The sequence below is a fragment of the Chironomus tepperi genome, unplaced genomic scaffold (genome assembly GCF_022539635.2).
Source record: "Chironomus tepperi strain 1889 unplaced genomic scaffold, CSIRO-AGI_Ctep_v1 contig_376, whole genome shotgun sequence".
Classification (NCBI taxonomy): domain Eukaryota; kingdom Metazoa; phylum Arthropoda; class Insecta; order Diptera; family Chironomidae; genus Chironomus; species Chironomus tepperi.
The window spans coordinates 1,208,899-1,221,821 of NW_027226498.1; the positions used below are offsets into that span (position 1 = coordinate 1,208,899).

Here is a 12,923-nt window from a genome sequence, read left to right on the forward strand (position 1 = left end):
ACTAAGCATGTCATTCATTTTCACAGCAAAGTAAAAGGATATGGTTAATTCAAATTTATTTTGACCGTTATGAAAATTTCAATTTTATGCTGAAATTCTAAGCATGATTTCATTTTTTTATGTCACTTCTTAAACCTTTCCGTTAGTCATTGGTATTCTGATCAAAATTTATAGTTAACATTTCCACAATAAATCAATTTTAAGTATTAATACATTTGTGCAGCATTTGTATAGTTCTTTTCGGATTGGCGAACATATTCGCTGTCAGTGATGTCAGAAATTCTAAGTGGAATGAAATTTAAAATTCAGAATTTGGAAAATTTTGAAGAATATTTCATAAAATCAAGCTATGCTAAATTTGAAGATTTTGATCATTTTGTTGACTTCTTAATTAACCTGCGAGAATCATTTCAATTTTATATTATTTTCACGAATGTAAACAAAAGCTGTTTACTGTAACGTATTTTTCCCCTGCCGAATTTCTTTTCTGTTTGATGTATTTTTTTCGGTCCATTCTTAGTTCTCAGCATAAATTCGATGTGAGTGGATGCAAACATTTTTTGATTAAGTGAAAGAAAAAATTCAAAAAGATCTCTTTATAAATAATAAGTGAAGTCTATAATTATTTAAATAAAGCATAATCAGAAGAGAATTAAGAACTGTTTGATATTGTGAGGAAATTGGTCGAATTAATAGAATAATATAAAAAATTAAAAATTAAAAAGAAAATTAAGGAAAAATCAATAAAACTAGTGAATGTAAATTTATTAGATTAAGATATTATAAACAACAGATATCATTTATGAAAAGTGTCTAGAATATAAGTTAAAGAAGGATTAAAAAGGTGTGTATTAATAAAAAGGAACAAACTGAAAAGATTTCCTTTCTGAAAGGAATTAACATTAAGAACATTTGCAAATGAAAATTTCATTCTCCCAATAAGAACATTGAACTCTTCCTTCATGTCTACTGTTTTGTTGCAAAAATAAATCAAGTTTTTTACCTGATTCGTCAATTCTTTATGCTATGGTTACTTTTTAGGTCACTAAAGTTATTGTGAATCCCCCAATCATAATTTTAACAGGTCTAAAATTATAATATGCAATGTTTATTTTAAACAAATTTAGATCATCGACTATTCTTTTTTTTGTCTGTGCTTCTTCGTAAATAGAAATCAAAATAAAAGAAAATCTTTTGTTCTGAATTTATAAAGAGTTGGTTAACAGAATACAGTTATATTAAAGTTCTTGCTTTGTACACATTTGCTGAGACTTACATCGAATCAAATTATCTTCAGTTTTTTGTTTAAAATTGAATAAAAAAAACCAGTATAAGTATTAAAATAATTGCATTAAGAATCCAGATATTAAAAGAAATTGCAGAAATGGTTCTTAAAAATGCAGAAATTACAGTTACATTTGAGTAGCTGTGCATATACAAAATATTTCTTTGTTTTCTTCATATCTAGTATGATACTTCTCGTGGCCCTAAAATTCTGCAGACGATTAAAATTCTTTACAGCTTTGGAATTAGAAATCTTAACGCCATATGAAGAATGGTATTCTATTTCAAAATATTAAAAGTGAAAATGAAGAGCATAACAAAAAATTCATAAGTTTCATGCTGCTTCAGATATATTCATCTCAAGGTCGTCTATAACAAGAAATTGGAAAATGTTTTCTTCTTCATTTCTCTACAGTTTATTTCTTTCGATTCTCGGCATTGAGATCTTTTACTATTTCACGCTCTTTATTCGCATTTAGCACATCAATGGAAGAAGAATTAATTCAATCGTTAGTGCAATCTCATTGAATTATATTTAAGGTCACTAAACTACGATTGTTTTGACAATTTGTTGAATTATTTATATAATCTGCTTTCCATTACAAAAGTGCATTGCCGTATCTATTCAGAAACTTTCCATGAATAATTCACAAAGGTTTAAAAAACAATTACTCTAGACACAAATAGAAATATATTTTTTCTACCCGAGCAGCACAATCAGGCGAGCCCTATAACTTGGTTAAAATTATTCATCACGGTGCGTCAGAGTAACTTCGCGTCTTTCCGTTAATTCGGCGACGTATCGGTGGCATAGCGAATATGCTGTGCTGTTCGGGATGCTCTTGATACTCATCTGCTTCGGTTTCAGAACGTGACAAATTTTGAAATTTAAAGAAAATGAGATAATAACAAAAAGTTTGATGAGATGTCTACTTTTTATTATATCTTGTAGAAATACACAATACACCAAACAACAGTAAAGCTAATGAACTAATTGATGGAAAAGAAAATTTGCATGCAAGAATGTTAACATGCTTCAAAGTATCATAACAGCCATTCTTTACTTCAATTTATTTTCTTTCTTTAAAATGCAGTGAAAGATGATTTCAGGTCTTTTTAACGGAAGTATAATAAGCATACTTTTTAGATACTGCTGTATTATCTTTTACAAATTTTTGTGCATTGCTGTGTCGACATTAAAGAAAAACTTTTCAATTGAGGCAAAACATGCGAGCTGATAGAAGTTTTATACGCATTTTATCATACAGCAATAAAGGATATTGGAAAAAAAATATCGTGCAGTTCAAATCGCCATCATGTAATATAATGTAGCAATGAAAATACCTTTGAAGACGTTTAAATGCATGAATGAAATCTCTTAATCTATAGCCCTAAAGCGGTTTTGAACAAGAAAAAAAAATATTTATCGAAAAGCGTTTTACTGCTACCTATATTTTAACTCAATACCCGATTGATGGTTCATGACTCAAGATATTACATGACCGTCACATGATTGATTCGCATGATTATTGAATACTTTTTTTATGAAACTAAAGAATTTTAGTGATTCGGAGTGAAAATTTCATTTATCGAGTTATTTGTAAAAGTCTTAGAGGTATCATATAATGGAGTACAGTGTATAATTATTTTGAAAGACGATGTTTATCGCCCAGGTTTAAAAATATGGAATATCAAGAGCTATTTATATTAATGCAAGTTTATACTTGAAATCTTATGCCATCATATACGTGCATTTACTTGCATACCTTAAGATAAATAAAATTAAAATGGGTTTCTCAGAATTTCAGTCATGATTGACAATAATGAGTTAAATTAGTTAGGAAATTGGTCTTAAGTTGACAAAAAATGACAGTCTTTAAGATGCATACAGCGAATTTTATCATTAAGTTTTAGATATAAAGTTAAGGTCACATTCTTTAATTCAAATACTTAAAATATTTCCTTTTCAAATGGCATCAATGTTTAAGTAAGTGGTGGACAATCTGTGTACCGCGGCACTTTAACGTGGTGCCAAAAAAAATTTTGGAAATTCCATTATTTGTATGCCATGTGCGGTTCAGGTCGAGATTTACGATCAAGGTGTGCCGCGAAAAATAAAAGGTTGTCTATCACTGGTTTAAACAAAAACTATTTCCCTCTCATTATTTTAAAAGTTCAGCCCACCATGAATGATGATGAAGGCTAAGAATTTCCGAATGGAAAATGTCGTTAGATAAAATTCATTTCATCAAATCGAATAGCTTTTTAATTACACTTTTATTCGGAGAAACTCATTTTTGTGAGTCTTATAAAAACAAAATGTATGTGAGCAATACAGAGAAAAAGAGGAAAAAATTAATGAAATTGCTGTTTAATTAACCTGCAAATTTTTTCTTGATTTTTCTTTCTTTCTCCTACCGAAATTTTTCAATTGTTATGAAAGCATTTTATCTGCTTAGTAATTAAAAAAATTTAATTTATTCTTTACGTGATGCCATGTGATATTCGACATTTTATTTACCTTCCTCACTTCTTGTTACCATTTTTATTGAACTCACAATTATGATTATTGTTATGGTTTTTTTTATTCACAAAATGCTTGATTTATAAGCTCAGAAAAGTTTGAAAATGTTCAGTAAATTGGTTTACGCCAAAAGTTTTGATTCAAGTGTGTTAAACAAAGTAGTTTAAACCGCAAACTAGTTTCCAATAAAAATTATTGCATATAATTGGGGTGCTCAAACTAGAAATAAATCAGTTATTGGTATAATCTATGAGTTATCATCTTATAATTGTTAAAACTTGCAAGCAATTGGAAATTTTCCATAAACTGCTCTGATGACTGTTATAACGTTCATTTAAGATTTGAATAATATTAATTATATGTAGTTGAAAACCCCTGTTCAAAAAAAAGTTCAGTGTGTATTTGAACTCTGATAAATAAACATCGTATTTATATAATAATTCGTTGAGAAGTAGTTTTAATTAAACTACATCCACCACAATAACAGAAGTGACTTTAATTCATTAGTAAACTCACGAAAAATTTATTTAAGAGTAGCTGTACATAAAATTTTAAAGTTGATGGCAATTTTATAGAATTTTATTCAATTCTCTAGAATCAGTTTCAGAAAATAATAAAAATTTCTGCCAGATAACATCAAAATATCAAATATCGTGAATATCACATATCAAAAATAAAAATAATAAATTTCATTAGCAACATCAATCAATAACATATCAATAATCTTCTGATATGCTGAATTTGCTATTTCAAACTTTGTGTTTCTTTATTTTAAATATTATGCTACCTAATGCATATCATTGCACGCAGTTTGTAATATTATTTTTCAAGAGATATGAAGCCACACTTTTTATTTCACATTTTAAAATAGGATAAGTTTCTAATTATAGTCAAGTAAGATTGTAATGAAGCCTTTTATTACATTATAGCGTGTAAATTTTCAATATTTGTCATAAAACTGCACAGTGAATTCACATATGAAGCATTAATTTCAAACGGTTACAAACTTTCAGATTTTTAAGACATTTATGCTTTATACACTCGAAAAAACATGAATGTTACATTATATGTATCATCAATTACCATGAACAAATGACAATTGTGCTCAACATTACCACAATATTTAACATGGATATAATTCTTTTGATTACTCATTCCGATACGTTCTTTAAAACTTTAATTGTCTCAAGGTCTATATTCAAATATTCTTTTCAAATTTTTAACAAAAATGTACTGATGTACATGCATTCTATTAACCACTGCATGTTAATTCGCGATCACTTGATGAACTAAATTTTTTAGTCTTTTTGACTTGAAAATCATCTCATTTCTCTCAAAAAAACATTTGATATTTCCCTCAAATTCGAGTGAAACTACTTTTTTCATAAACTAAAGAAAAACGAAAGTGCAAAAATAAACTTTCCAATAAACTTTATAAAGATTCATCTTAAAGAAGGTGGTAGTGCTTTGATTATAATATACGCATACAATAGCTTTTAATGAGTTTAAAAAACCATTAGTCACATAAAAAATTAATAATGCAGACGCGTGTGTATTATGTAATTTAATTATTATATTTTTGAGATTAGATATGTAATAATTTAAATTACCTTTGTGCTGTTCGATAAAAACATAATTATTTTACATGCGTGCGATATTCATTCGTGCTTGTTTTTGATATGTGATATATCTGTAATATAAATCAGATTGTCACACGAGTAAAACTCATTTTTTAAATTTGATTAATCTGTAATCATGTGTAAATAAAATCAATGTGACATTTCAATTTATTTTTTTTTACTGCTCACTTTGGGCTTATTCAGCATTAGAATGCAATTAATGATTGCAAAAAATTTGAAATTGCTTGATAATGTTTAAAATAATTAATGTTTAAAAAAGAATTATCCATTCAAGAATCATAAAATTTTTTACTTTTTAAACATAATCATGAGCATTAATCATTCTGTCATTCCGCTCTAAGATCCACCCCTTTTTATAAACACCCACAGTTGTATTCTTTGAACAACAGAGTCTGTGAAATTGAGATTTGATTCATACACCTACTGTTATATCCCGAGCGACAAAAATGAAGAAGGCTTCCTTAAAGCTTTTTTATTAACACCAAATGATTGTCTCCATTTGATGTTGATAAAAGAGTGTTGGAGAAGCTATATTCATTTGTGTTGCTCGGTATAATTAATTCAAAAATCTCAATGTTCAATTGATTCTAATTTAATTTTTGGGAATTTCGATTGTTAAGTAAACCGATAAATTAATATCTTCCTAACATGTTTGGTGGGGTTTCATACTAGTATATAGAAGACATAAAAGAAAAATATGGAAATGTTTTTATTCAGTAATTTCATGCAATATTAACACAATTTTCAAACGAAAATGTCAACAACATTTTTATCATTAATTTTTTTTCCAACAAGCAGGTTGTAAAAGAAAATAAAGTACCCGTGAAAATGTTTGGAAAAGCAAAATTATTTAGATGTATTTGATGAGAAGCCATCAACGGAAGTACGATAACTTGTGCTGGAATAGAAATATCAACAAAATTTATCAAAAATATACAGGCATCAAATTATTGTGAATAATTCAAGAGAAACTGTTGAGGACGGAACAAAATTACACAATTATTCAATTAAGAATTTATCAATTCATTATCAAACATGACAATTAAGATATTTCGACGTGGATTTGCACGAATTGGCCTCATACTTGCCTTTATTGCTATTTTAGTATGTCTATATTACATTTCTACTTCACAATCTTCAAAAGATTTACATGCGAAAAGGTAAGATTGTTTGTTTTCCATTTATCACATTAATTGATTACAATAAACTCTCTTTTTTCACAAAAATAGCAGTAAACTAGCATTATCAAACAATAAAACCAACTGGTCATCATGGCTTAATGCTAATAATATTAATTCTCATAAATCTCAAAAACGAAAAGATGTTGGTGATAACTCGGAAGAATATGCATCAAATTGGGACAAGTGTCCGATTTTGGAAGAAGCAACGTCTGTAGATATAAATACCAAAGATGTTTTTTCAAAATTTGAATTTGAGCCAGATTGGATGAAGACAAAAGAATATTGGGATAAAGAATTTGAATCACGTTATGAAAAATTGATGAATGAGCAACACACACATCCATTAAAAGTAATTTTAGTTCCTCATTCTCATAATGATCCAGGATGGTTAAAGACATTCGTGAATTATTTTCAATCTGATACTCGTCAAATTTTAAATCTTGCTGTCACGAAAATGCCTGAATTCCAAAACATGACATTTATTTGGTCAGAAATCAGTTTTCTAAATTTATGGTGGGAACAAGCACATCCATCAAGACAACGTGCTTTGAAAAAGCTCGTTGAAAAGGGTCAACTTGAAATAACTACTGGAGGATGGGTTATGACGGATGAAGCAAATGTTCATCTTTATGCAATGTTAGATCAACTCATTGAAGGTCATCAATGGGTAAAAACAAATCTTAATTTTATTCCGAAAAGTGGTTGGAGTATTGATCCATTTGGACATGGCAGCACAGTACCATATCTTCTTGCATCCAGTGGTTTTGAAGGAACAATCATTCAAAGAATACATTACAGCTGGAAACAGGTATGATAAAGAATACTTAGCTTTATTCATAATTTAATCTCTTTCTTATTTACAGTGGTTTGCAAAAAATCAAGCAGGTGATTTTCTTTGGAAACCATATTGGAATTCTGATAAGAGTAAGCATCATTCAATGCTTACACATAATATGCCATTTGATATCTACAGTATTAAGCATAGTTGTGGTCCACATCCATTTCTTTGCTTGAGTTTTGATTTCCGAAAGATCCCTGGTGAATATACAGAATATTCAATTAAAGCTCAATTTATAACCGATGAAAACGTACAGCAAAAGGCTGATTTATTAATGGAGCAATATACACGAACTGCTTCACTCTTCAAACATAATGTAGCCTTAATTCCTATCGGTGACGATTTTCGTTACAATCACGAAAAGGAATTTAATCAACAATATGAAAACTATAAAAAGTTGATAGATTATATTAATGCAAACAGTGCTACTCGATATAAAAATGCAACCTTACAATTTGGAACACCAATTGATTATTTTAGAGCGATTGAGGAGCGTCAAAGGCATAAATTCCCACAACTCATTGGGGATTTCTTCGTTTACGCTGATATATTTAATGAGGGACGTCCTGCATATTGGAGTGGATATTTTACCACTCGACCATTTTACAAATTAATGAGTCGTGATTTAGAACATAACTTAAGGAGCTTAGAAATTTTATTTACATTAGCCTTTAACAAAGCACGTCAACACAATTTATCTAACGCTTATAAAGTATATGAAAAGAACTACGAAAAAATTATTCAGGTAATAAACTCATGCTCAGTCTATGTCCATACCATTAATAATTTTTGTTTCATTCGTTCCATAGGCAAGGAGAAATTTAGGATTATTTCAGCATCATGATGCTATTACTGGAACATCGAAAGTACATGTAATGCGTGATTATCTTAATCGTCTATATGAGTCCATACAAGATTCTGTGAAACTACAACAACAAACCATTGAGATGCTTATTCAAAAGCCAAACACAAATTTTCAACAAAATTTTATAATCAGTGAATTGGAAAGAGATAACTCAAATAGACTCCCTAGAAAAACAGCAAGTCAAGTTACACCAGGCAAAAATGTTGATTTTGTTCTATATAATTCACTAGCACAAGAGCGGATGGAAGTTATTTTATTAAGAACCACAAAAAAGAATGTCAAAATTATTGATCACAATGGAAATGTAATGCCATATCAAATTAATCCAGTTTTTAATGTAACTGAGCATCCCGACACAATGGCACGAAAGGTCGTTGTTTCCAAACATGAATATGAGGTCATGTTCATTGCAAAGCTTCCGCCATTATCACTAAGTACATTCACTCTTGTATATGAGAATAATACAAGGAGTAAATTGGCAACAATTTATTGTGAGGATTGCAAAGATGATGAAAAGGTTGAGCATCAAGAAGAACAAAGTGTTGAAGACTATTTCTTTAATATTAGATCAAAAGAGTCAGGTGATATTCAAGTTGAGAATATCAAAATGAAGTTACTATTTAGTGAGTCTGGATTCCTAAAATCGATGACTCGTAGAGATTACGGTCGTCCTATTCAAATGGGACTTAAATTTGGTGCTTATAAAAGTGCTCAATTCCATTCAGGAGCTTATCTCTTCCGGCCGGAATCAAGTGATCCTCGTTCTGCTGAGAAAGATGTGTTTGAAGGATATCGTGAGAAAAAAATATTAATAACAAGTGGTCCAATATCATCAGATGTAACTGTTATATATGGAGCATTTTTGGCACACACAGTTCGCATATTCAAAACTGACACTTATTTAGATACAGCAATTTTTATTGAAAATGACATTGATTTTGAAAACCCACCAAAAAATCGTGAAACGGAAATGTTTTTGAGATTTAACACAGCTATTGAGAATGGAGATGAACCAGAATTTTACAGTGATCTCAATGGTTTTCAATGGCAACCGAGGAAAAAAGTATCACAAATAGGCATTGAAGGCAATTATTTCCCAATCACTACCTCTGCATTTATTCAAGATAAACAAATGAGATTAACTTTAATGACAACACATGCGCAAGGTGCTGCAAGCTTGGAGAATGGCCAACTAGAAGTCATGTTGGATAGAAGAACCTTATATGATGATTATAGAGGTATAATAGATAAATATTATTGAATTTTATTATTTTTACTGAATTTGTCATTTTATAGGAATGGGTGAGGGGATTGTGGACTCTCGATTAACACGCCATCAATTTTGGGTGACACTTGAATTCTTTGATAACATCAATCGACAAGGGTCTGGTAAAAAAGTTTACAATGTCCCAAGTTTATTAGCTCAACAGTTAAGCAACACATTAAACTATCCAGTGAATATTTATTTCATTGAAAAATACGATGAATCTCAACAGTTGTTCATCCAAAAGGATGTACAGCTTCTAAATTACAATCTTCCATGTGATTTACATTTAGTAAATCTGAGGACTTTAACTGAAACAAGCTTACCATTATTTCCATCAAAATCCGCTTTACTAATTGTTCAACGTTTCGGCCATGATTGTCGACTATCGAATGATTTTGATAATGAATCATACTCAAAGTCATGCTATCAAAATAATGGTAAATTTAGTAATATAGAACTATTTAGAGATATTGAAATAGAAGAAATTCATCGAACAACATTAACGGCCCTCAAATCGTATGGTCCAGTTAAGTCATTCAGCACTGATCAAATTGAACCAATGGAGTTGAGAACATTCAATGTTACATTTGTATAACTTAACAAATCTCTTTTAATGAAAATATAGAAATGCAATTAGGTAAATTTATGGATCAATAATTTCAAATTTTAAATACATTTATTGTTGTAGATTTTTCCAAATGATATTTTGCGTTGAGTACCTAATAATGAAATTTTACTATTTATGTGCAAATTTTCGCAGTATTTTTTCTCACTAAATTAATTAGTTAAGTTTATTATTTATTAACTGCAAGATGTGCCCGAGCAACACAAATTAAGAAGCGAACACCCCTTTTTCATTTGTGTCGCTCGAGGTGGCACCTTGCAGAAACCTCATTTTTGATTATCCTGTAAGAAAGCTTTAAAAAAAGACTAGTTCTTGCTCTCTTGATTTCCCTCCTAAACCTAGCTAGTATTTAAATTTTAATTCAAAGAGTAAAAATGTGATGTTTATTTAATTTTTAATCTCATTAAATGATAAATAAAGGAATGTCAAAATAATTTTTTAGAAACGATATTTATAAGCTTTTATTTGCAATCTGTGAAAGCATTCCTTAGACTGATGTGTATGTATGAAAGTGAGGAAAATATTCAGAGATATTATAAGATTTTGTATAAAGAATTTAAGAGTGTTGTCTTAATTAAATTAAATATCGTCAATTGGCATTAGCTTAGAACTCATTTTTATGTTACTCATCATATAGAAAGGTAATGAAAATAGTTTGTAGATGAATACAACATTTTTGTTCCTAAATAGAAGAATTTCTAATAACCAAATTTTATATATATGTGACATCACAATTCTTATACCCAACAAATTAGAGAACAATAAATTATAATGTATCCGAAAATGTACATTGACTTTTAATAAATCTTATCCAATCTTGTTTTATGTTCAACAGATGAAAACATTTTGAAATTCAAAACGGTCAGTTATTTTTTAAATTTGAACTTTAATATGTAACTAGAAGTTCAATTAATAGCATAAAATTGGTTGCACATTGTCTTGCAATGTGTTCATTATTTATTAACTCTTCTAAGATAACTAATTTTATTAAAATAATACGTTCAGGTATGTGGGTATTTAGATTAATCTAAAAAATTAATTTACCTAAAATGCGCTTCAAAACAGCAGTGCCTCTTACTCATTTTGAACTCAAAGAGAAACCTGTTTTGTTGAATTCACTTAAATTAACATTTTTCGTTTGTTAAGCATTTAGTTTAGAATCAGCAATCAAAATGGACACAAAGGAATTCACTATCGCAGAAGTATCAGCGCACAATACACGTAATGACCTGTACATGATCATAGACGATAATGTTTATGATTTAACAAAATTTGCAGCTGAAGTAAGTATATTCATAAAACATCAAATTTTAGAAATCAATGTTAATGACCTCAATTTTTCATGTTTCTTTCCAAATTGCTTAATACAGCATCCAGGTATGTGAAAATATTTAAAGACAGAAAAGCAGATTTCCAAATCGGTATCAATGACGTGACCTTGATTACCTTATTTTTATTTTTAATTAACTGTCAGTTGTGTAAAGTGCTTTAGTAAAATTGATTAGATAAATATTTAAGCATAAATTAATTGATTATCATCAGATAATATACATTCATTTCCACTATTCTTCTTGGTGGTTATTGAGAATTTTCCACAATAGTCCAAGTTTGTCTGTATACGTAGTAACTAACATTAAATTCTATAGGCGGAGAAGAAATTCTTATTGAATATGCAGGAAAAGAGACCACAGAAGCTTTCAACGATATTGGTCATTCACAAGATGCTAAAGAGATTATGAAGAAATATCATGTTGGTGCAATTGTTGAAGCAGAACGGAAGAGCAATCAAAAGAAAGAGGAACCAAAGAAGTAAGTTATATGGATGTTGTTTTAATTACGTCATTAGTCATGATGTGCTTAAAATCGCATTATTATTGCATTTGTGACGTAATTAGTCCAATACATGTTTTTCATAGTGCTTTCTCACTTGCTTGTTTTTGAACTTCATTCCTTTTTAGATCCTCAAGTTCCTCAAGTTGGTTTAGTAGCTTAAAGAGCAAATTCTTTTGAGTTTTTATCTGTTTATAACTTTATTCCATCCATCCTGTATAATTATATATATTTTTATTATATTGCTATGACAATAATCGAATACCTTTTCCTTTAAGTTACCATGCACAAGATCTGTAATTTTGATATTATAAGTTTTTAATAGCCTTTAATGTGATGAGTTTTCTTATTGCATGACTCTCAATATTGATAATATTTTTAAAATTGTTACAGGATCGAATGTTGTTTAATAATATAAATTTATGCTGAGTTTTAAAATCGTACATATAGTATAGTAATATAGTTTCTCATTCCAATACTTTTCTTGGCTGGTTTCATTAATTAAAATATTACCTAATAAAACAAAGAATTTTCTGATATAATCGATCGATCCAATTATTAATTACAGATGTTCTTGTTTAATATTAGCCCTTTCCGGAATTGCAATAGGCGTTGGTTTGGTAATTATTTTAAAAACATTAAAGTCAAAATAACTTATGGAAGTCACAAGAAAATGTTATAAAAGTTAAAAAGAATAAATCGCAATAAACGTATTTTCAAATAAATAAAATTTGTTTTCAAACTAAATTTTATGCTTAATATTCAAAATAATATTTTATTTCAGCATTCAAAGTTATTTTAAATAGACTAACTAGGTACCTAACGAAATACTTTTGCAAAAGAATTTAAACCGACATTTGTACATGCCG

At 29.0% G+C, this 12,923-nt stretch overlaps 2 protein-coding genes across 3 annotated transcripts; both read left to right on the forward strand.

The window, feature by feature from the left end:
* The first annotated feature begins 541 nt into the window (after window positions 1–541).
* Window positions 542–10,964, forward strand: alpha-Man-IIb (alpha-Mannosidase class II b). Its single transcript, XM_070647464.1, has 6 exons — window positions 542–671; window positions 6,247–6,608; window positions 6,678–7,437; window positions 7,493–8,212; window positions 8,277–9,570; window positions 9,629–10,964. The coding sequence occupies exons 2-6, from the start codon at window positions 6,484–6,486 to the stop codon at window positions 10,192–10,194; spliced, it is 3,465 nt and encodes a 1,154-aa protein (XP_070503565.1). The 5' UTR covers window positions 542–671; window positions 6,247–6,483; the 3' UTR covers window positions 10,195–10,964.
* A 322-nt stretch (window positions 10,965–11,286) lies between these two features.
* Window positions 11,287–12,784, forward strand: LOC139096039 (cytochrome b5-like). Of its 2 annotated transcripts, XM_070647660.1 has the most exons (4): window positions 11,287–11,507; window positions 11,595–11,601; window positions 11,871–12,033; window positions 12,623–12,784. In XM_070647660.1, exons 1-4 carry the CDS (start codon window positions 11,397–11,399, stop codon window positions 12,705–12,707), a joined length of 366 nt encoding a protein of 121 aa, XP_070503761.1. In that variant the 5' UTR covers window positions 11,287–11,396; the 3' UTR covers window positions 12,708–12,784. The 2 variants fall into 2 exon arrangements, 1 of the variants encoding a protein (XP_070503761.1); XR_011544911.1 differs by lacking the exons at window positions 11,287–11,507; window positions 11,595–11,601; window positions 12,623–12,784 and adding an exon at window positions 12,183–12,596 and having other exon boundaries at window positions 11,623–12,033.
* The last annotated feature ends 139 nt before the right edge of the window (window positions 12,785–12,923 follow it).

Excerpts from the sequence above, each read along its gene's own strand:
- alpha-Man-IIb (XM_070647464.1), top strand. The coding sequence starts at position 6,484 with ATGACAATTAAGATATTTCGACGTGGATTTGCACGAATTGGCCTCATA. Across the intron at positions 6,609-6,677 it reads AAAGATTTACATGCGAAAAG|CAGTAAACTAGCATTATCAA; the intron begins GTAAGATTGTTT and ends TCACAAAAATAG. Across the intron at positions 8,213-8,276 it reads ACTACGAAAAAATTATTCAG|GCAAGGAGAAATTTAGGATT; the intron begins GTAATAAACTCA and ends TTCGTTCCATAG.
- LOC139096039 (XM_070647660.1), top strand. The coding sequence starts at position 11,397 with ATGGACACAAAGGAATTCACTATCGCAGAAGTATCAGCGCACAATACA. Across the intron at positions 12,034-12,622 it reads AAGAAAGAGGAACCAAAGAA|ATGTTCTTGTTTAATATTAG; the intron begins GTAAGTTATATG and ends TATTAATTACAG.